At 39.6% G+C, this 25,073-nt stretch overlaps 1 protein-coding gene across 1 annotated transcript in view; it reads left to right on the top strand.

The window, feature by feature from the left end:
* Positions 1-25,073, top strand: part of GPC6 (glypican 6) — a 557,279-nt gene that overhangs the window by 112,851 nt on the left and 419,355 nt on the right. Inside the window, exon 2 of the mRNA XM_083168797.1 lies at positions 19,522-19,680. Within this exon, the coding sequence (XP_083024923.1) occupies positions 19,522-19,680 (159 nt within the window). The remainder of the gene's footprint in view (positions 1-19,521; positions 19,681-25,073) is intronic.

The following is a 25,073-nucleotide window of genomic DNA, read 5'->3' as shown; positions in this document are numbered from 1 at the left end:
AGCAAAATGGTGAGGAAGAATAAACAGCATGTAGTGTCTATTGTATTTTGCACCATGTCATCAGACTATTGTGAGGGCAGTTTTAGTGGTGTTGATACTATAGAAGCCAGATTGAAATGGGTCAAGATGGAGGAAAGATAGGCAGTAGGTGGTTGTGGACAATACACTCATAGAGTTTGGAGACAAAGAGAGGAGAGAGATGGATTGGTAGTTTTAGAAGTTTAGGATCAAGAGTAGGTTTATAACAATAGAAAAATTCCGCTTTAGATAATCTCTTTTTAATTACTTTAATTAACCAAACACTACCTTCAATTACACAAACAGTGGATGTAAACCAAACTAACCCACAAATGTGGCATTACCTAAAAGGTAAAGACAACTGCACTGAGTTTATTAATACTGTATATGAAGAGCATGGAATTCCTTCTCCCAAAGCTCATGCAAGCTCTTGACTTTAGCTACATTTAGCTATGAGTGTAAGCCAGGTGCTAGGGACTGTTAAGGCTCCCATACACTACTGTGATTTGGTCCGATCTTACTTGATTCCAAGAGATCGGACCGAATCACATGTTTTTGACATCCCATCCAACCCGATGGGTGATCCCGTGACCATCGGATCAGATTGAACCTCCTGCACATAGTATACTGTACATCGCATCGCATTGCATGTATCAGGTGCACATCGTGGATTCTTTTAAGCACCTGCTAACAAGCATACAGATAAGTGGAATTTTCAAGAGAAGTGAGACAGCCTTTTTAATGAGAACACAAATTGATGAATTGCTTCATCATAAAACAAGTAGGCTATGTTTAAATATTTCATAACAATGGCCATCCCCCCAGTGTTTTTTGCCTGCAATCATGCCTATCTTTTCTTTGGCCATTGTGCCTTTAATGCGCACTATTAATTTCAGCAGGCCCAGAGGCCCTTATTCTGCATCGTGCGGTACGGCCCGCGTGCGGCCGTACCGCCGATGTTTTCAGTCTGCACATGCGCAGAGGTCAATCTGCGCATGTGCAGCCCAATTCGCCGCAGACGTAGTTCGTCCGCCGCAAAGGGGGCGTATAGGGGCGTGAGGGGCTTCATACCCTCATTTCCCTATGCATACGCCCCGCGTTTCATGGGCGTTCCCATGCAAACGCGGGGCGTATGCATGCTAATGAGGGTATGACGCCAGTGATGGGGGCGGAAAGCTGACGTCGCCGGATGTCAGTTCTCCGGCCCCATAAAAGCTATCACACGGACGATTGTCCGTGTGGTCTCAGCTTGCGGGACCTGGTGGGGCGTGCGGCCCTGCCTTCGATGGTCGACGACCATCGAATGCAGGGGGCAGCTCCCACCATGGTGGAGGCGTACGCCCCACCATTTTCTTGCGGATCGCCAGCCGTCCGTGTACGGACGGCCGTGGCGATCCGTATCGTGGGCGGGGATTGGTTTGTGCGGCCGGAGCCCCGTGTGCGGCTCTGGCCGCACCAACCAGAATAAGGGCCTGAGTGTTTTTTGCCTGCAATAATGCCCATCATTTTCTCCGCAATTGTGCCCATAATGCGTACTATTAAAAAAAAGAATTTATATTAACAAATTACAACATAAACATCATATATTGACACATATAGCTAAAACTACCAATGTTTTCATTTTTAAACATGCATAAACAGGGCTATTTTTGTGCAGGCTCCAGCAGGAACTGAGGCCCTTATTCTAGTTCACTCTTTCTGACAAAATATTTCTTAGATGGACAAAACCATGTGCACTGCAGGTGAGGCAGGTGTTACTTGTGCAGAGATAATTAGATTTGGGTGCGGTTTTACACCTGCCTCACCTGCAGTGCACATGGTTTTGTCCATCTAAGAAATATTTTGTCAGAAAGAGTGAACTAGAATAAGGGCCTCAGTTCCTGCTGGAGCCTGCACAAAAATAGCCCTGTGCATAAACATATATAAAAGCATTTCTAAAATATAATTAACCCTTTGAGTGCCGACGTTGCCGTGAGAGATGTGCAAAACATTCGCTGAAAATGCCAGGGCCGTAGTCGAGGAAAACGAATCACTTTAGTTATTACCAGCAAATTATCTAAAGCCAATTAATTGAAGGTTAGTTAAGTATTGGAAACTATGGTTTTTGGAATAATTTGCATAACAGATATTAGGGATACTCAACCCGTATAAACATTATCCACCAATGTTTTAAAATAAACCGCTCACAGATTTAATTACCTTATTTTATGTCCATATTATCCTCTGCCATACTCACCCAAATTTGTCATTTTGCACAACAAACAGTTGTTTTAATTTTACAAAAAAATCTGTAAAAAGAAGTTAATCTTTTGAGTGCCGAGTGAATTGTTGTGACAAGTGAAAAAATTGGTGTGAAAATTGGCAAGTACATTGTTATATATCATAATGACCTGTAATGTTTACCTTATATAGGAAATATAATCTTATTTTACACAGTTTTTATTTGAATTTATATAAAAAAGTGAGCGACGTTGGCATTTTTAGCGGATATTTTGGACATCTCTTACAGAGATGTTGGCATTCAAAGGGTTAAGCACCATAAAATAATCAATGTATTTTATTCATATCTAAAGATTTTATGATAAAACAAAACAATTACAGGTTGATGAAGGCTCTCAGGCCACTTCTGCAACTACTTACTATTTATTATAATAAATTCCAACATTTGGTTACATCACATACAAGGCCAACAGTCCTGTCTTCACTCTCCCTCTCCAGTTTATCTAATGTCCTCCTTCCAGGTGACCACACCTACCCCATTAAAAAACTCCATGTATTTCTGCCTTGCCAATATTGCACATGCATTTGCCCTGGTGATGGCCAGAGGTGTTTCCACAGAGTACATCTGGACAAGCTCCTCTGGTAGGTCACGGTATTCTATTGCTGCATGGACCAATGCCCTATTTTGGATAGTTTTGTGATGCAAAAGTTTGGTCACAAAGCCACAATTAGGTCTACTCTGTGGTAGCACCATGTTCACAGACTCTGGTCAGGATGTTCTAACATCCATGGCCCCACTACTGAAGCATGTGCCAGCTATTGCATCCGTAATAATTGCATATACACAAGCATATGTGATTATTACCGCAAAGGACTGGCAATATATTTATAGGCAATTAACCTTTGAATACCCTTTTCTTATATCTATATACGCATTATTGAATTTGACTTGTCTTGTATTGTTTATTTTTTATTATTAATCCTAATAAAAGTTAAGTCTTATCACACTCATGTACCAACTTTTCACCTATTTATCATCATCAATATAATATTTTTAAGTGTGCCCCAAAAACCTTTTGCATGTTCCCTTTTTGGTCACCCTTGTGAACACCCCCCTCTTTTTTGCCTTCCAGTGTGTAACTCACCAAAAGTGTTTGCTGTCGGGGTTTGCACATATGGTTTTAGATTTGGATTCAAATTTTTTATTGAAACAAAAAGCCAAAATCCTAGAATTTTAACCTTTTTGTTCCTACAGTATTTTACCCTCAATATCCTTACTTTCCAGTGATTTCCAGTCATTTCTGACCACCTCACATCTCATCTTTTCACCAACATTGGGCAAAGGCTTCAGTGAGCTGGCAAGTGAAACCATGTGCACTGCAGGTGGGGCAAATGTAACTTGTGCAGAGAGAATTAGATTTATAGTGAGATCTATATTGCAGTGTAAAAATAAAGCAGTCAGTATTTTCCCTGCACATAAACAAAATAACTCACCCACATCTAATTATTTCTGCACATTTTACATCTGCCCCCCTGCAGTGCACATGGTTTTGTCCATCTAAGAAAGATTTTGTCACAAAGAGTAACTTATACACATTACACCACATTGATGTGTCCTTTATTAACATTACACCACACAGTAGTACTTCTTATAGATGTAACACCACAATAGAGCTGCTTCTACACATTGTGCTTCACAATAGCCCTTTATAGATTAGACAGAATGAGAGAGAGTGGGTCAGGGGGAGAGAGAGAGAGAAACAGCACAAAGTAGAGAGAGAGGAGGGGAGGGTAAAACTGTCAGAGAGAGGGAGGAATTAGGTAGATGGAAAGCATGGGGAAAGAGGTAGGGAGAAGAGAGATAGAGGAGAAAGAGACTTTGGACAGATAACAAATAAAGAGAGGTGAGATGGAGGAGGAGAGAAAGAGGGTTTGAGACAAAGAGAAAGCAAGGGGAAGAAAGCAGGGGAGAATGAAAAAGATTGAAAACAGCGGGGGGGGAGTGAGGGGTTGGGGAGAGAGAACACAGGGAGAAAAAGAAAAGAGAAACAAGGGAATGGTGAGCAAGCAAAATGGAGGAACGATGTTGTGTGGGGGGGATTAAGAGAGTGGAGGTGTGGGATTGTTAGAGAGAGTAAGGGGAGAGATGGGAAGATGAATGAAGATGGGAAAGAGGGGAGTGGAGAGGTGAGATTGGTAGGGAGGGAAGAAAGGAGAGGGGTGGGGGGAAGGTAGGGAAAGGGGAGGAGGAAGTTGGGGGGATAGAGGGGGAGAGGGGCTGGAGAGAAAGGATTTGAAACATATCTGACAGGCTTTGCCCTGGCTGTAGCAGGTCTTACAGTGCACTCCCCAGCATCTGCCTCCTCCCACTGGTGCTTGCCTCCCTACTCCAAACTCATCTGCACCCAGGCGGAGTGCTCTTCTCCACTGGGCTCTTCTGCTTCTCGGCATCGAGCTCCCCCGTTTCCCAGCACCTGCTTCATGGCTTCCTAGTGCGTGGCTCTCTCGGTTCCTGGGCTCTGGGCTCCATTGCTCCCTGGCGCTGGGCTTATCTGCTCCCCAGCGATGGACTTTCCCACTCCCTGGAGCCACTGAAGTGGGGCACATGACAGTGCGGTGCACTATTTAAATAAAGAAAAACTAGCAATAGTTTTGCCTATCACCTAACCATAAATAACTTGCCTATCACCTAACCATAAATAAGAGCCTTCCTGGCAGTCCAAGTGGGAAACAAGGGACAGAGCCTTACATTTGGAGACATCACACGAGTTGTCATATATGATACAAGGAAGGATGGCAAATGCTTTAGGGGATTATTTTTCGTGATTTCCAATGAACTAATACGTCAGGAAATGAAAAAAGGTTAAAATTATTAGATGACCCTAATAACTGTATAACTATATTTGCATTTTGGTATGCTGCATCTTCTTGCCTGTCTCCTAGATTTGCAGGTTGCCATTACAGGTCGAGTATCCCGTATCCGAATATCCGTTATCCGAATTATTCCGAAATACGGACATTCCAGAAAGTGAAAAAATTTTTTTTTTTTGCTAAAAACTCACTGGGGACATTTGTAACAGCATCACTGGGGACATGATATGTACCTGGCACTATATATGTGCAAGACAATGATTGCTTGGCATTCAAATTCAGTGCTGAGATAGTACACACATTTTGTTTCACGTTTTGAAACCTTGTTTTTTGAACAATTAAAATATATTTGTGTGTATTTTATGTGGTAATAAAATATATTTGTGTGTATATTATGTGTTTATACAGCATAAATGCAAGATACTTCAAAATACATCATTGAAATATTAAAATATTCCGAAATACAGAATTATCCGTTATCCAAAATTCTCCTGGTCCCGAGCATTTTGGATAAGGGATACTCAACCTGTACAAGCACTGTGGAAGCAAAATACTATTGCTATAGTGGGGACACATATTTCATATGCTGCGAGCAGCAGCACCGCACACCCACCCACCCATACTTACAATCCTAAACTCATCTTTGAGAAATGCAAGTTGTTTTTTTTACTAGTTACAGTTTATGGGTATAACTTAAGAAATGAGAAAACATTGATATGGGAATATAAGCAACCAACAAAAGTGCCAAGACAGTAGTCCTGGGTGAAAAAAAAAAAGAAGCTTCATCAGTTGAAGGGTATAAATAGCAGGTTAATGGGTTAATGTTTCTCTCTTTGTCAGCAAATACTTACAAAATGTAACACACTATATTTTGTGACTGTCTGCTGAGCAATTTGAATCTCAGTTGAACTGGTGAGAATTAGCAGAATCATTTTTACAATTATCCATATCTGCCAACGGTGCAGATTTCTGGAAGTGTTACAATTTCAGGGCATGACAGGATGTGTATCCCTGACTGCCACGGTAGGTGGGGAGATCATTCTGGTCTCTGCATGCACAAGCAATTGAAGTAAGTTTGAGCTTCAAAAGCAGTCACAATAAATGCTACTATATTGTCCCACAGTCAAATGTCCTTTGGCAAAAGACAAACATTATAAACACATGTTTAATTGCTGATAAACTGATCATTGATGTTATACACTTATGCCCTTATTCTGGTTCAATTGCAATGGCAAATTCCATCTCAAATGGACAAAACCATGTGCACTGCAGGTGGGGCAGATATAACATGTGCAGAGAGAATTAGATTTGGGTGGGGTTATACTTCAAAGTGAGATCTAAGTGTAAAAATAAAGCAGCCAATATTTTTCCTGAACAGAAACAAAATAAGAAACCCAAATCTAACTCTCTTTGCAAATGTTACATCTGCCGCACCTGCACTGCACATGGAATTGTCCATTTGAGAAGGAATTTGCCTTTGCGTGTGAACCAGAATAAGGGCCTGATTCTGGTTTGTTCATTAGGCTGTGAACACCTGAGACGCCGCCCCACCGAATACTCGCCCCCCTACGCTGCCGATTCCCTTTGGTACCATGCGAGGGGATGTGTAACAAAAACACATCCCCTCGCATGCCTCCGCTGCAGGAGAAATCATTCGATTGTTACCATCGAATGATTTCTCCTGCCTTTCTTTGCAAATAGAAATCAGTGAAAATTTACTTTTATTTGCGTGCGGCTGTCCGAAGACGGGGCAGGTGGCTGACGTCATGTGAAGTCAACTAGCTGTCCACCCCCGAAAGCATCGGCCTGTCCACGTACCTGCCGGAATGCCCAGTGGCCTGCCCTGATGTTTGTGAATGGCTTGGCGACTATGCAAGTCGCTGAAGCCATTCGCAAATGGAGGCTAAACATGCGCATAATCGACCATGCACAGTCCCCAAAACATCAGGATGGGGCAGAACTAGCAAAAATGTTAGAGAACTAGAATCACCCCCTTAGATTGTTTACAAATCAAAATGTCACGGTGAACACCAGCAACAAATGACATTATTGCTTTGTTTGTGTTTATTTGCTTCAAATTATTCTAACTTCAATTAGTAATAACATATCTGTCTTTGGGAACAATCCTGTCCACAGCGTAAGCTTTCCTACTTGCCCTTTTTCCTTCTTATTTAATTACTGATTCTCTAGAGCTTTACCAAACCTCATATATTCCTCTGGCCTAATTCCTGCTAATACTTAAATTTTGAAAGCAATAGGTACTATCTCTAATTAATTGAGTGCTGACACATTTAAAACCACATTGGGATTTTCAGCAGGATCTATTCATAGTGCGGTAGATTTAGGTTGTATTACCCTTTAATAGGCCAACTAAGCGATTACTCTCTATGGATTTTTTTTAATTAACACTGCCGTACGTGTTTAACACTGTACGCTCACGGTTCATGTTGCACATGCTATAAATGTTTATTTCTTTGTGTATTTGTTTATAGTAAATTTGACTTCGCTTTGACTCACTTTTATGATGGGTCAAATTATTTAAGTAAATCATTATGATAATAGTTTGGATATGTTATTTATAAAATTAAAAGTAATATAATATTGTCCTGCAATCAGTTGCATGTGTCCTGCAGGCCATTCTACACTCACTGGTTGAGTTTAGGAACAACCAGATGTCGGTTTTTGCAGTGGTCTCTTATACAGTGGCTACTGTATATTTTTCTCCGTTTGGGTATGTTCCCGATTGATCTACAGTATACTGGACCTAATGTCCCCAGTGCCAGCATATATCGTGCCCTGCTGATGACTACTGACATACTAATTGGCATAGGACACAGGTTCTCAAAATCGGTCCTCAGGACCCCACCCAGTGCATGTTTGGAGGTCTACTCACAGAATCAAGTGAAATTATAAGCTCCACCACTGGATCTTTTAGAATTTGTTAGTAAGTAATGAGTGCACATCGTCAGGTGACTTGGAAAACGAGAACTGTGTGGGGTCCTGAGGACCGAGTTTGAGAACCACTGGCGTAAGGAAACATTGCCTAGAGGTTACTATACATAAAGCAGCTCACTAATATCACATTCTGTTCCCATGCACCGCTCCCTGCATGAGTTTTCTCTTGGCTTATCCCTACATGAGTTATCTCTTGTCTTGGCCAGAATGCATATGGATAGGAAATACTGGTCACTGAGATTTGACAATGGCTGCTCTTATAGAAAGGAATGTACTGTGAAACAGCTCCACAGAAGGCTGTTTTCTACTTGTTATTTCTCCATTTTTGTAGCTCACTTGTATATTTTGCTTTGACACCAAGGGCTTGATTATGAGTCACACTTAATACAAATTTTCAGAGGGTTTAGCAAGTAAAGCGCAATGCACGTGTGCAAAGGCAGAACTCTGGGAGGCAATGGAGTCATCTGCCGCCGGGCTCCTGCTCCCAAGGGGGCACCTCTCCTCCCCTGCAAGTTTAAATTAGTCAACTGAGACCATCAATATCTCTTTTGTAACGAAGTTCTGAAATATGTGTTCTCTCTCTCTCTACCTCTCTTTCTAAATATATATAGAACAAATAAATTTCAGAAGATTGTGTACAGTCCCTCAGATCATCTAGAATCATTTAGCCAGAGGCATCTTATATATCTTTATAGATACAATGGGCCTCACCGTTTTAAGGGCCTCCGAGCATGGGCAGGTGGTGGTCAGTGAGGCAGATTTCTGTACATGCCTTGAAACTGCAGCCAGATAGTGAATGGTTGTCAGCTTGCTTATTGGTGGATAGCTTCAGCCATTCACCAATCATAGTGCTGATAGCCATTTGCTGTATGGAAGCATGTGGAGAATGGTGCTGGACTGCACCAGGGACGTGTTATAATTTATATTCATTGGTTCCCATGAATGGGTGTGTAGGGGCCCACAGCACTGCTTTGCATGGGTCCTGCAATGCTATTGATAGGACCCTGCATCCAGCATATCTGCAAGTTTTTAAATCACAGCGACAAATATTGGATCTTTATGACAAGCTGACAGATTGAAAGCATCCAGTATCTTTGCCATAATGTGACTCTAAAGAGAGACCACCTGATATTATCTGACATGCTGATAATATCCAATGTTGTTTCTATACAAAGTATTGGTGTACAAACTGCCCAGTTCAAGCATTTAGTGAAAAAATTATGCAAAATACAAACCTGAAATACACCATGTAATAAGAAGTATAGCAACTCTAAAACCGAATAGGGATTTAGATGGATATTGTCCAAGGACTGTCACTGTTTTCTGCGAAGCATTATTTGGTATAGGCTATCCTTGACCGTAACCTCTATGAATGATTCACAAGGATGTGAATCATTCATAGAGGTTAGGTCAAGTGTTGAAAATGAATGGGTCCTCTGGGAAGCATAATGAACGAAAAGTTAACCAATTACCAGTCTTTTTTCCAGACGTTCATTTTTAAATTGATCTGAGTTCTCAAAATGCTGAAAATAGTGAACACACACTTCCTTTAAATAAAGGGCATTCTAGGAACCTTGTTAAAATGTGAAAATTATGCACACTTTTTCTGTTACAGCATTTATACTGGTGGCACAAATGTGCAAAATTTATTGGGAAGAGCATGGGTTTGCGGGCCTACTCTAGATGATGCCAAATTTCATTGGTGTAAAATATTCAGGCTTTGGGGTCTAGCGGTTGTCATTCAGAATGAAGACCGGGCATTAGAGTAAGACCCAGATTAGGACAATGGGACAATTAGACACAATGGGAGTAATGGAATTAAATTAAGTAAAACAGCACAATGGAAGCATGAGGGCAGTGCGGGATGCCGTCCGAACTCAGTCCTCTTTTTAAAGGAGAATTAACTCTTCAAGGCAAAACCATGGCGGGATGCCGTGTTTGGCCGGCATCCCGCACTGCTGCCAAACTCGGTTGGCATTACGTTCTGCCCAATAAGTCTATATGTGTACCCACATATCCACAATAGCAGAGTTTCCCAAATTGGAATCATTACAGTACAGGTTTTAAGGATAGCCATGCTTGATCACATCTGTTCCTTAATCAATTAGATTTACCACTGCACATGCCTCCCAGTCATGCTTTATTCGCAAAGTGATTTACATTTGCTCCAAAATTAAATTTCCTTCAGCAATGCTGCACAATCAAAAAACTTTGATAATGGACTGATCTTGATTTGTGATTGATTTGCAAAGCTGCATGTGGTTGTCTACATAAAAATCCAGGCAGCTGCAACATTACCATATATTTGCAGAGCTGATATACATGTAATACCCCACAATATGAAGTATTATGTCTGATACCTCTTTCACATCGATAAGCAACAATGGGGACATTTTTACTAACATAACCATAAGGGAGACATTGGGGAACAGTGATCACAATATGATCACATTTCATTTAAATTTTAACAAAGATAATTATATTGGAGCAACTAGGTCCTTAAATTTCAGAAAAGCAAACTATGGTAAGTTTGAGGAGTCCTTAAAGGATATAAACTGAAAGGAATAATTTAGAGGTATGGATACTACTAAAAGGTGGCAAACTTAAAAAAAATACTACTGGAAGGCACTGATAAATATTCCTAGGGTAAATAAAGGAACAAATGTCAAAAGGAAACCTATGTGGCTTAACAGCAAAGTCAAATTTGAAATAGCGAAAAAAAGGAGTGCATTCTAAACATTTAAACAAGACTGGATAGCGAAATCATTTGCCACATACAAAGAATATAATAAGAAATTTAAAAATACAATCAAGATGGCTAAATTAGAGTCTGAACGTAAAATAGCCGCAGATAGCAAATCTAATCCCAAAAAATGATACAGTTATAGAAACAGAAAACGGTTAAGGAAGGAAAATATTGTCCCACTAAAAAATAAGAAGGGTACCCTGGTAATACTTGTAGAAGGAAAAGAGAAAGCAGAATTATTCAATTACTTTTTTGCTTCTGTATTTTCAAGGTAAGAATCTTCAGATCTCCCACAGATAAAGGGGGACATTCAATACTCCCACAGCCATTCCCTATAGGGTAGATGGCTGCAGGGCCCTATTCAATGCCGACTTCACAAGCAGTCGGGCTCATTCTGCCAAAAATGGCCGGAAATTTCTCGACCCGCGGCAGGTGGGACATTGAATCCCACCTGCAAATTCTCGGTCGAGCAGACCGAGAACAGGACAGGGTGACCTAACTTTGAATACTCCCCTAAATGCTCGGCTCTTGATTACTCCCAAACTGGATATTTGCATGAGAAAATACAAAAAAATAGATTACAGAACCGAAATAGTGACAAATCTCCTGGCCCAGATGAAATACACCATAGGATACTAAAAAAAATGAGTTATGTAATAGCATAACCATTATATCTGATATTGGAGGAATCAATAAACTCGGGACGGTACCAAGGGACTGGCATATAGCTAACGTAGTACCAATATGGAAGAAAGGTAGCAAAACTAACCCTGAAATTTATAGACCAGTCAGCCTTATATCCATTGTGGGGAAAATATTAAAAGGAATAATAAGAAATAGTATCTAAAATTTCTTAGAACAGGAGAAAGAGAATAAGTAAAGCTCAGCATGGGTTCATGAAAAAATAGATCACGTGAGACTAATTTAATTAGCTTCCATGAGGAAGTCAGTAGGGGGCTGGACTTAGGGAAATCTGTTGATGTAATACTGCTTGATTTTGCTAAAGCTTTTGACACAGTGCCTTGTAAAAGGTTATTAATGAAACTAGGTAATTTAGGGTTACAAGATCAAATTTGTAATTGGATTAAAAACTGGTTGCACAATCAGAGACAGAGTGGTGGTAAATGGCATACATTCCAGCTGAGGTAAGGTCCAAAGTGGAATCCCACAAGGTTCAATATTGGGACCCACCTTATTTAATATATTTCTTAATGTTATAGGAAGTGACGTAGTGAGTACAATTGCAATTTTTGCAGACAACACAAAATTGAGTAAGAAAAGCAACTCAGGAGAGGATGTGGATACACTACAAAGTGACTTAATCAAACTGGAAAGGTGGGCAGAAAGGTGGAAAATGCAGTTTAACATTGATAAATGTAAAGTAATTCATTATGGTAACAAAAATGAACAAGCTACTTTTAGGCTAAATGGAGTTATTATAGGGAATTCTGCTGTAGAGAAGGACTTGGGGGTCATCATAGAAGATTGAGTAATAATGCACACTGCTCAAGTGCAAAAGCAAACCGGACACTGGCATGCATTAAAAGGGGTATAGATTCAAGGGATGCCGATATGATAGTGCCTCTTTACAAGGCATTGGTGAGACCACACTTGGAATACTGTGTTCAGTTCTGGACACTGCACCTTAAAAAGGACATAAATAAATTAGAACAGTTAAACTAGAAAACAAAGATAGGTTAAGCAGGCTGAAAATGTTTTCACTGGAGAAACGGAGGTTGAGAGGTTATATGATGAGTATGTTCAAATACAGGATTGGGAATCATATGGAACTGGGAGAGGATTTGTTCACTAACAGGCCTATACTTAGGACACGCGGGCATGTACTGAGGCTCAAGGAAAATAAATTCCGTACTGAATTAAGAAGAGAATTCTTCACCCTTAGAGCAGCAGAATTCTGGAACTCATTACCGGCGGGGTTGGTTACAGCAACTACTGTTAATGAATTTAAAACTGGAAACATTTTTGGCCAATAAGGGAATCCTATATATACGACTTACTCAAGTCAGTAGTTACAAGTTAAATAGTTTGAACTTGATGGATTAACGTCTTTTTCAACCTTAAATACTAAGTTGTTATGCCGGATCTGACCCGGGTCCAACCCAGCTCTGACCTGGAATCTACATCCCAGGTCCGACCCTGCTCTGACCTGGCTCCTGTGCTTTATATTTAACCCAGGTTGCCCATTATACAGACCCATCAGACAATCAGAATCTTCCTGAAGCCTAGTGATACTTAATTAAATAAGTACCAGTAATGCCACACTAAAGGAGGTGTACCTTGAGCCTACATCAAAGCACAATTGGTGTTTCTATCATAGGTGCACTGTGTGCAGTGCACACAGGCCCATGGGTCCAGGGAAGCTACCCAACCGTAGTTTGCACACGGGCCCCCTCCTCTGTTAAAATGCCCCTGCAAAGCACACTGTATCTGATAGCTAATATAGAATGTGTTGCAGCAAAGCCTGACACTCACATAATACTTAATAAAATGTACCCTATGCATACAGGTAATTCCTGCAAGGATATGTAGATTGAATAAGATGAAACTCAAATATTCTTCCATATTATATTTTAGAATATCAGAGGGCTTCACATATTACCCCCTGTTTGGTTCCTATTGTACTCTTCCAAACCTAATTTGTAAGTTTTTTATGTGTCTATTCATCATCTGGGGTATGGTGTCCCCTGAAAAAAAATAAGGATCCAACCCGGGGTGCATTTAGCAGACTTCTAAGAATATTCCTACTAATAAAAAATAAAATGTTACTAATATAAAAAAAATGCAAAGTATGTTTGTTGCTCAATTATGCCCAAACTTTTGAATTGTTTGGCTTGACCATTGCCATAAGAATAGTTTAGAGACCATGGGCCTTATTCTGGTTCACTCCTTCCGGCAAATTCCTTCTCAGATGGACAAAACCATGTGCACTGCAGGTGGGGTAGATGTTACTTGTGCAGAGAGAGTTAGATTTTGGTGGGGTTTGTATTAAAGTGATATCTCTATTGCAGTGTAAAAATAAAGCAGTACAGAAACAAAATAACTCACCAAAATCTAATTCCCTCTGCACAATTTACATCTGCCCCCCTGCAGTGCACATGGTTTTGTCCATCTAAGAAGGAATTTTCCTGGAGTGAACCAGAATAAGGCCCCAGGTTAGAACATAGGTTATGAGTTTTCCCATAGCTTCCACTTGCATTCCCGTATTTTTAAGGTACTGGTGTACCAACTCCAGCATGCACGCGTGGCTCAGAACCCACCACGCACTTCAAATAATAGGGGGATCTCATAATAGGGGGCGTCTGTAGTGAAGTTAATTTGCGTCAGTGAGTCAAGAAAAAGTATCAGAGAGATATATATACAAAAAATACAGCTTATAGGCAATAGCACACCAGTAAGTAATTCTAAAAATTCTTACCATAGAACTTCCGAATGTAATAGCTGCATGTTGTAAAACCACAATGTTTGTAGCTAGGGCCAGATGTATCAAGCTTCAAAAAGTGATCAACTGGAGAGTGATAAGCAACCAGCCAATCAATTCCTACCTATAATTTTTCAAACCCAGCCTGTAACATGGCAGGTAGGAGCTTATTGGCTGGCTGATTATCACTCTCCATTTTATCACTCTGGAAGCTTGATACATCTGGGCCTAAAACTGCTATTTAAAACAGCTGCCAGACCTCACAATGCAGATAACTTGAATGCTGTTCCACATTACAAGAAAATACTTAAGAGATATTGGGAACAGTTTTTGGAAAACTGTTGGCACAGTGTTGGCTTTTTGATCTGTGCCCGGCACATAACTGCAGGCACATAACTGCAGGCAAACCCAATTCTGTGTTACATGTGCGCTGTTCACCTTTCCTTCTGGAGGCACAGTGGAGAACAGGAAATGTTAGTTTACGCTGCTGTAATAGAAATGTGTAATTGCTTACTCATTAACTGAATACAAAAAACTATTTACATACTGCTTTCTTCATTCTATTAATTTAGAAGACTATACTATATCAGCCGTTTAGTTTGGTTTATAGTAAGGAAGCGTTATTGTTTTAAAACAAAACAAGATTATAACTTGAAATGTTATTTAAAATATATTTTAGAAATCATAGTTCAAATCAATATTTGATGGTAATTGGACAGTTCTTTAGCTTTACACTTCTGTACTATGCTGAACAAAAAAAGAAATTGAAATGCCTTTAGAGGAAAGCTTATTTTGTATTATTTTTCTATCTTTATAGTAACCCATGCCAGTAAAATGACAGTAGTACCATCTTATATTGTGATTACTTATTGTGCCATCTACTGTATTGACGTGTACAATGAAAGTTCATGAGTCAAGATAACCTGCCTGATTCGTGATTGATATATAGTTGGATTTTCATGCTAAATATATCGGTGTATGTACTGTTTATATGAATGCATTAATAACTTTTCACATTTGAGATGTGCAATATATTTATATATATTTATATTATATTTAAATACATATGTGAATTCATTTTGAACTTGAAGAGCCTGCACACTGTATGCACTGAGTGTCAAGTACTTAATATTTCTTTATTGCTCCTCTAACTGATGTCACATTGAGATAATACCGTATATACTCGAGTATAAGCCGAGTTTTTCAGCACATTTTTTATGCTGAAAAATCCCTCCTCGGCTTATACTCGAGTCACTCAGCAGAGCTCCTGTTCTTTAACCATTTCCCCAGCACATCTATCTAGCCCCCGGCTGCTGCATACCAGCTGTTCCAGCTCTCCGGTTCAAGGGGGTATCAGCCGCAGAGCCGGGGGATGACGTGACTTGTCCCTGCATGTTGCGACCTCCACGTTCTGCAGAGCCGGGGACTCCAGTGCCCTGCATTTGCCTCCAGAGCTCCGTATGGTCGTCCGCGGCCGTGCGCGGCAATCCGGAGCTTCCTGACAGCCGGGACCTGCTGTGAGGGGTAAGCTGATCCCCCGTCCACTCCTTAGGTGACTCCTTCTGCCCCACATCGGTGCCACTAGCGGGTAGACTGGAGTTTATATCTCCAGGTCTCCCTTTTCACAGAAGGCTAGCGTCGGCCATATTGGAGGTGGCGTGCACCACCTTTACACACAGGCTGCTGATGTGCTTAGATCCTGGGGTCTGGAGGCACCTTGAATGCCCTGCTGCCATCAGGAGGCATATGTGATGCCCTATGAGATTCTGAGGAGCCTACTTGTCACAGCTACTGCTGTTATACACTGCTGTTGCCCTATATCACCTTGGTAAGCCTCCTCATCTTACAGTCATTACTGCCTCACTTCAGGGGAACTTTGGGGAAACCAGGTGTTGCTGGTTTGGCTGCTGTGCTCTTTGTATAAATGTTATTATTGACAGGAGCACTATCTGTCTTCAGAACACACAGAGAGGCAACCTGACTGTCAGAATCTTGTCACAGGGGGCTTGCCAGTCAGGTTGCCTTTCTGTGTGTTCTGAAGACAGATAGTGCTCCTGTCATTATACTGTACTTTCTAGCTAGCATTAGCCCATTGCCCCCAGTACATCTCTGATGCATGGGGGCCTTCACCTGGCAGAAGTACTGGTGTTTCCAGTTACCCAGATTTGCAGTGATTTTATTCTAATTCATGGCGGCAGGATTTGAAGTTGTCAGTTGGCTGCTGCATTTCCCACCCTAGGCTTATACTCGGGTCAATGATTTTTCCCAGGTTTTTGGGGTAAAATTAGGTGCCTCGGCTTATATTCGGGTCGGCTTATACTCGAGTATATACGGTACCTCCGTTTCCTACTTGATCACTAAGGTATACAATAGTAAAATGTGTACCAAAGGATGGGTTAATACACTACTGTGTATACCCTTGGGAGCGCTTGTATTAGGGTTGCTGACTCAATGGGAGCAGCTGCTTGGGTGGGGAGGGTCAGTCCCTACACAAATATAGGAAAAAAGACAACACAAAAAGCAGCGCTCACAATCAATAATGAGTGAATCAGATGTCAAAAATTATATAAGCAATTTATTAAAAAACAGTATTAAAAAGATTCATATATAGCAGCATGTTTGTAACATATAAATGAACCATAAGCAAAGGTTGTTATGGTGTACACTGTTACACAAAAAAAATTAAATAAACGTGAAAAATGTTGTTTTAAAAACAGTAAATGGTGACCAGATCTCACGTGTATCGGGGTATCCCCATCCGGGGTGGAGGAATAATGGATCCCGCACTGTCCACACTATGTAGTAGTCCCAATATTGAAGTGGAGTCCGATGAACGGCGATTTGTAATCCTGTAGGCACACTGAGGGAGTGGCTGATGTTGTGATAGCCTACCTTCAACCTCGTGGCCGGGTGTCCAGGTTGGATTGGATTGAATAGTTGAATTGAGCAGCAGACTTCCAATACTTGGTTCGGGAAAGTGGTGGTCAGATGATTAAGCAGGTGAAACCTCCAAAGTATTATCCAGGATCTGGCACCAGCAGTACCAATGCGTTTCGCTGTCCAAACGTCAGCTTTATCAAGGACATCTGATTCACTCATTATTGATTGTGAGCGCTGCTTTTTGTGTTGTCTTTTTTCCTATACAATAGTAAAAACATGATCAAAATTCATCCTGTAGTTTTTGCATGATGCTGGAATGAACATAGACTAACATGATGTTTTCCACAGCTCATAGAGCTAGTCTCTAGAGTAAAGAAATAAAAAAAAAGATATACAGACACAATCCATATAGTTTTATTATGTTACAGGTTTATATGTATAGTTTTGCTAACTTCATCTTGATCAGTAGAAGTCAACATTTTCAGGTAATGATAGAACTGACACTCGGAGGGTTGAGTAACTGCAACACAGCTGTTACTTAATAAAGGAATTTTTTGGTTATTCTTTTCATTAGCAGCGATCTGAAGATACAGTGGTAAAATGGGTAATATTTCAGGAGGCTTTTTTTCAGAAATACTTTGTAAAACCATATGGCCACCTGTTGGCCTACATAGAAACTGATGCGAAAGTGATTGCTCTGATCTGCCACTGAATCTAAAGCAATGTATCTAAGAGTATCTACCAAGTCTGTCACATCTCTCATATGCCCCTTCCAATGGCTCCAAAGACAGATGTGGAGGTTATCTCTAATAGGGATGCTGGTGAAGATGGAGTAGGGACCATCTTATAACCCATCATCTCATGGATTGGTGATTATATATGAATTCCCTTTGAGTTAGAGGCATAATTATCCTTATTTCAGTTTATACCTTGTCTTAGTACATGATTGAATTTGGCTAAAAGATTACCTTGTCACTACTTGCATATCAGTGTGACCCATCAAGTATTGATGTCAAGGAATGTTGGTTTTGTGATTAGACATGAATAACATATATAAAATAAAGATATGAACTAAAATTCCTATCTGTTCCAACTATCACATACTGTATATACTTCTAACTTAACTCTACAATTCTGATGTGGAAAATTGAGTCAACCCATCAATATTACTGTAAATAACCGCCAAGTTATGAACCTTCCCAGCTAACCAACCTACGAGGGTAATAAGGTTGCATTGCCATCCATTTCCTGAGCTCTATTATTAAATCTTTAAATCATGATTGATTTGTGGGTGTCAGGTGACAAACATGTGAAAAACAACATTTAGACTATTGGCCTGGAATTTATAACTCTGTCCTCCTATAAACTACAAATAATCTGTATTTGAAATAAATTCCTATCACATTCTTTTAAGACTAAAAATTTTGAGGTATAACATCTACAATGTTTTTTAGGCTGGGTAGTACAGGGCCCAAAAGGTTATCCCAAAATACCAAACAACAAACAAAATAATACAATTGTGGTGTGATTATTGTACTGTAGGATTCTTCTGCTAACGGCTAACACATCTTATGCCATTTTGTATTGATTACGTTAGGATAAAAAATGGTCCCAATGGTGCTGAGTAATGTACAGTTTAAAACAAGCTTATGAAAGCAAATTGCTACTTGATTTGAGACAAATAATTTCCAAATTGATCAATAGCAGTTACTTTAGGAAAGAGGTATAAAGGTGAGTTTTCTGGAATTAAATACATTTTATGGTTTTAAAGATTCCTCTCAGGAAATATGCCCATTTTACGGTACTGATTAGCTGTACTATGTAATTATTTTTCTATTTGCATGCTCACTGCAATTCTGTTCCTTTCTGTTTTCGAAGGTTTTGTAAATTAGTGCTTTGAGTGCCAACTTCTCTGTGAAAGATGTGTAAAATATCCTCTGAAAATGCCAGCGTCCCTCACATTTGTTATATTAATTGAAATAAAAAATGTTGCGAAAAAAAAAAATGATATTTCCTATATACTGTAAGTTAAAAATTACAGGTCATTATGATGAATAAAAATGCTTGCTTGGCTATTTTCACACCTACAATTTTTTACCAAATTCACTTGGCACTGAAAGGGTTAAAACTCCGTAAACTTGACGTGACAGAGTTACAGTGTACCAAGGTGTGCCAAAAATGCATCTCATGTGACTGGATTGGATGTACTGGTTCAAGAGAAAAGCTTTTTTAAAATGTAGTCCAGTGTCTAGGTTATGGTGACTGATCCAATGTAATCTATTAATATATTATATATCTTATTTGTTATGCATTTATTCTACACCATAATATGTCTTTGTGATATGCAATGCATTTTATTTTTCAACAACTTTATATCTTTTACTTTTATCAGGGGGACATCTACAAGTCTGCCCTCAGGAATATACATGTTGTACAACCGAAATGGTAGACAATTTCAGACAAAAAAGTAAATTGGAGTTTGAAAACCTTGTTCAAGAAACAAGTCATTTTGTACGCACTACGTTTATGCTGTGGCATAGAAAGTTTGATGGTAAGTCTTTCTGCTTTTTATTACCTATACAGCTTTAAGTAGGCTTCTTAGCATTATAAGACAGGCCATGTATATGATGTTTTCTCACATTTATATCGTTTTTGGGTTTTCTTATTGTAGAGATCAGGGGCTAGATGTAACAAGCTTCAAAGAGTGATCAAATGAGCAGTGATAAACAGGCAGCCAATCAGCTCCTGACTGCCATGTCACAAGCTGGGTTTGAAAAATGATATATAGGAAGCTGATTGGCTGGTTGTTTATCATTCTCCACTTTAACTTTTTGAAGCGTGATACATCTGGCCCCAGTTGTGGCTTCAGAGGTGGGGCTGCAGTACAGTCAGAAATTCAATTTGGGAAATCACACCAACTGCCATTCCAAATGCTGCAAAACGTTGTTGCTCAGGACTCACTAGCAGTTGGTGTGGTTCCCTTATTTGAATTTTGGACAGTATTGTAGCCCCATCTCTGGAGCCACATCATGTACAGGTTATAAAGTAACTTATTTCTTTCTAAAGTAACTAGTATATAGTAAAAGATTCTAAGATCAAGCCTTATGGTACTCCAAATAATGGAGGAAGTGTAGAAGAGGCAGGTTTGGGCATTGAAGACAATATGAATGTAGCATTTGTGTGAGACACAAGAAACAGAGAAGATCAAGAGATGATGTGAGGCTTTCATAAAGTCGTAAACTTTACCCCTTTTTAGAACACATATAGGGGGTAATTCATACCTGCTCACTAGGCTGCTTTTCTTTGGAGCCTACTGACCAATGCCGCCCCGCCAAACGTATGTCCACCATTGTTCCAAATGATCAGATGAATTTCAGTCAAACAAATCGTATTTTATTCTTTAATATTTGTTTTATTCTACTTATAATTATACATGAGTGGCAACACTGTTGTATTTCTAATTCGGTACTATTCACATAAGGTCTTTGCATTATGTAGATATCCAACTGAATATTGTCCCCAGAGGCATTCAATGCAATGTCGTGCAGATAATTTTGTTTTTCTACAGTTGCTTACAGCAGTGTATAAAATGTAGCTTTTCCACAATTCATCAAGCGCTTCTTTGGGCTGCCCAGTGATACTGTATCTGCTTCTTGATGATAAGTGCAATATTAAGACTTTTCAAGCCATTCTTCAGTACTTAGAAGCATGCATGACCTAACATTGATAGGGGATGAGGAGGGGGGCTTTGTTAATAGTGAAAACACCTAGATTAAAACACCCCAAAAAATAATGAATACTTTGATAAAATGCTCTATGAGTTTGGTGCTTAACAATAAAGAAATAAAAAAAACTAACATCAGAACATCAGAAGTACTTATAAATGTATAATTTGGAAATTAAAAAAAATCTTCATAGATCTGTACTTTCTTTGCATTTTAAAACAAATACTACAATGTCTCAAAAGACCTAGAACAAATACAGTATTTTGATTGTATTATTACAAGAAGAGACTTTACTTAACAGATCATATTTATGTTACTGCATTTGTTAAAGAGAGGTCATAGTTCATTTCTAAGAGACTAATAGGGTCCTAGCATAGGAGGACTTCCTCTTCTGCAGAATACAGTGTCAGAATTCACCTTGCATTACTGAGCTTCAGTTTCTATCATACTGTTTCAGAATGTACTACTAGCGTTTGCCCACCGATTCCCTCGTGTGGCTGAAAGAAATTTTTCCCAGAAGCATATTTCTCACCCAGAATTTATTTACAGTATACATATATTAATTTCATTAGAACCTGAGGTGCCTGCACACTGTGAGTGTTAAACATCAGTTTTTTTCCTTTATTGCTCCACTCCCTGATGTCACATCAAGATCATACTGTATATTCTGTATAAGCTATCCAATAGTAAAAATGGCAACTTCAACCAGCAGTTATTGCATGATGCTGCTCAAAAACTGCACTCGCAATTCCCAGGGTGAGGTGCAGTTGCCTGTTGCCTTAATAAATAAAGTAACAGAGAACCCACAACTCCTCATAGTTCTGGAATTGATCAATACATTTACGCTTGCAGCCCATCATCAAGGGACCCCATTTCCCTGAAAGTCCGACTCTAACGTCCAGACTTTTAAGAACCTGGCAACTGCTGTCATATCACAGTTAAACTGAATATAAGCCTTCTTCCTGGTTTAGAGCTCTCAGGCCAACTAGCTCATGGCATTAGAGGTGAGATAGTCATCAACAGAACGTTTGAACTAAGGAAGGAGCTGTCACACGTTTAAGACTATGGGAATTTTACTAAGATGTTCTATTTCACATGGCACATTGCTATAGGCTCCAATCAAAATTTACTTATTATTTATTTAGCACCTTGTAGAAGATAATAGATAGTATCTGGTTGGTTGCCCAAAGCAACATGCCATCTGAAATAGAACTGCCATCTTAGTAAATATATATATATTTATTTATCCTGAGTGCCGCCTGCAAACCTGTATTGTATTGGGAGACATCGTGTGTGTAGTCATATTCTCAGGAAGGCAACAGGAGCAGTTATCTGCAGTGTGTCAGCGAGTGCCAGAACACTTGGATATGTCTATATTTATATATATATATATATATATATATATATATATATATATATATGTAGCAGGTCGGTCGGGACTCGTGTTTGTTGTTTAAATGGACCGCGGTGCCTTCCACATAATTAATAGATAACCTTTGAACACAGGAGGCGGCACTCACGGATTTTGCAAAAAGCAGTGTATTAAAAATACATCAAAACGTGTCACATCAGTATCCCGAGGTTTCGAGGCTCTAGGCTCCTTCTTCAAGGTATGAACAAGAGGGTGGGACACCCCAAACATTGCACAGTTAGGGCCATGGTGCTGTGAGGCGGTAATACTAACCATTACACCATCTATACTGCCCATTCTGAACAGCAAATTTTAATTGGGGTCCTTTTATGGATTGTACTGTGTATGTGGTTGTTGCAGTGAGACTAATTAACTGCAATAAAAGTTAATACTTGTAGGAATGTGAAACCATTTGTATAGTAATATAAAAAATAAAATATTGTTTTCCTTTTACAGTACTTTTCATTTTGAAGTTCTGTTTATCACTTTCCATCATAATTACAATAAGATATCCAGTACATTTCAACCAATGTAAAAGATCAGGTTGCCCTTATCATGCTGCTGTATCTTAATCTACCAATCCATAGCTGACTACTTTTTTTTTTTTTTATGCACTTATGCAAGCAGCCCTGTAGAGGGCCAGTGGTGTATCTAGCTTTTTTCAGAAGGGGGAGCAAAAATGGTTATATAGACAATGCAGGTACTATTCCTCATGCACAGAAATTATGTTTACTCTCCATATCTTCTCCGTTATCCATCACACTCTGTCTGTGTGTTCCATACTGTGCCCACACTCTGATTTTTGTGCTTCATATTGCCCTTCCACATAATTATTTTTGTGTTCCTGTCACAACTCTCTCAGGGATGGAATGGATGTTGACTGTACTCTTTGGATTTAATAACGTGTGCTGATACCGCTTCTCACCCCTATTGATCGTTAATACTCCACTGTTCTTATCATAGAACAGAAAGGTGAATATGTGCTGAGCCATGCCAGACTAAAGCTGTCAAAGCTGCCATGTATGTTTTTAGCCTGTCCCTCATGCAAAAGCAATAACACAGCCAGCAGCTGTGCCCTGGGCATCTCCCTCCTGCTGCAACATCTGCAGACAAAACGGTGGTGCGGCTATGACCTCACATACACCACCCAATCAGCGGTATTCTTGTTACTTACATGTACGTTTCCAGGTAGAGTCGTAAAGTATGGCTGCAGTCATGACATACTGCTCTGTTGGTGTCAGGTGAACTGGCTGATAGATGTATCATACACGCATGGATTGTGTTGTGATATCGGTTCCTGTTTCAATTCTATTATACACGCTTGGATTGTGTTGCGATATTGGTTCCTGCTTCATTTCTACACCGATGTGAATTAGGAAGCAGTAGGGATGAGCTGTAATTAGTAGTAGACCCTCTCCTCTCAGTACCTAGCTTACTCAATGCAAAAATATATGAACTGCAATCCAGCCTACTTTTACATAAGAAGTTGTGAAAGATAGCAATATGTCTCGCAGCTGTTTTTACTAATATGATAACCACAAAGATGTTTTACAGATTGAAGTCAGCTTTTAGTGGAGATGAGGGATGCGTCAAATGTATGTTATGCATTCTTTGTTAATACAGTATTAAAAATTCAGTTATTTTTTGATTTTTAGTTTACCTCTGCAACACACAGGCACCGAAATATGTGTTTAAAAATGGGTGCAATTTTTAATATGTCAATTGTGATATATACTGTAGGCCCAGAAAAGAGTCCGCTGTTGATGGTTTGATAGCTCTTGAATAGGATTTTCAGGAATGAGAGGTGATAAGGTTTTTAAAACATACCACATTTCCCATGATTCGCCTCTTTTGAATATAGCATTGATGTACCAATGGACTAAAAAAGCACAGTTTCAGTATATATTTAATGTAATAAATTTAGACACAATAGAATTGCTCTGTCAAGATTGTGGTAGTCAGGGGTTAAAGTGAGGGGGAACGGGGTGGAACTGAGTTCCACCACCTCTAATGGTAGGGGGAACTGAGTTCCACCTCTACCACAGTCCTGAACAGTAAATGGCTTCTTCTTCTTCTGGCTTCTTCTTCTTCTGGCACGGTGTATGTAATGTAAAGTGAAGATGAACAACTGTGGACATTATGTGTATGAGAGGCATCACTGTGTGGTTTAATAAGAATCAAGGGCACTACATGCGGTGTAATGTGTATACGATTGTGCTACCATGTGTTGTGGGACCATTATCCCTTTATGGGTGGTAGGGCACAAATTCCTTGGCACTGGTCTAGGCTCTGCCTAATGGGAGCGTGGGGGGGAGGTCGGTGTTAGGGGAGTTTCACCACCTCTCCAGGACCACTATAAGCCCTGGTGGTAGTCCTTCAGCAGAACAAAGAAAACTTCATAAATTGGTTGTATAATAAATTGCAATGACACTATAAAGAGTGATTTACCAAATATCTTAAGAGATATAGCATCAGCAACTCCAGAACATTTATGGAGAAAAACTAAAAATATATACTATATATATATATATATATATATATATATATATATATATATATATATATATTTTAGTTTAAAATTGATTCCTGCTGCTCGTAATGTAAAAGCCTGCTGCTTAATGCTTAGACTGTGCATATTAGCCTGCTGGTGAATGGAACTTTGCTATTGAGCTGAATAGAATGGAAATTATTTATTTCCACAAAAAAACATTAAATTGTTGCCATAAATTTGTGACTGTAATCTGTAATCCCCTGGGAGTTTATTCAACCTTACAATTATTCCAGAATGCTGTAACTACTAACTAGTGC

Source organism: Crinia signifera, chromosome 2, assembly GCF_055691185.1.
Source record: "Crinia signifera chromosome 2, ASM5569118v1, whole genome shotgun sequence".
Classification (NCBI taxonomy): Eukaryota; Metazoa; Chordata; class Amphibia; order Anura; family Myobatrachidae; genus Crinia; species Crinia signifera.
This window is presented reverse-complemented; position numbering and strand designations above follow the sequence as displayed.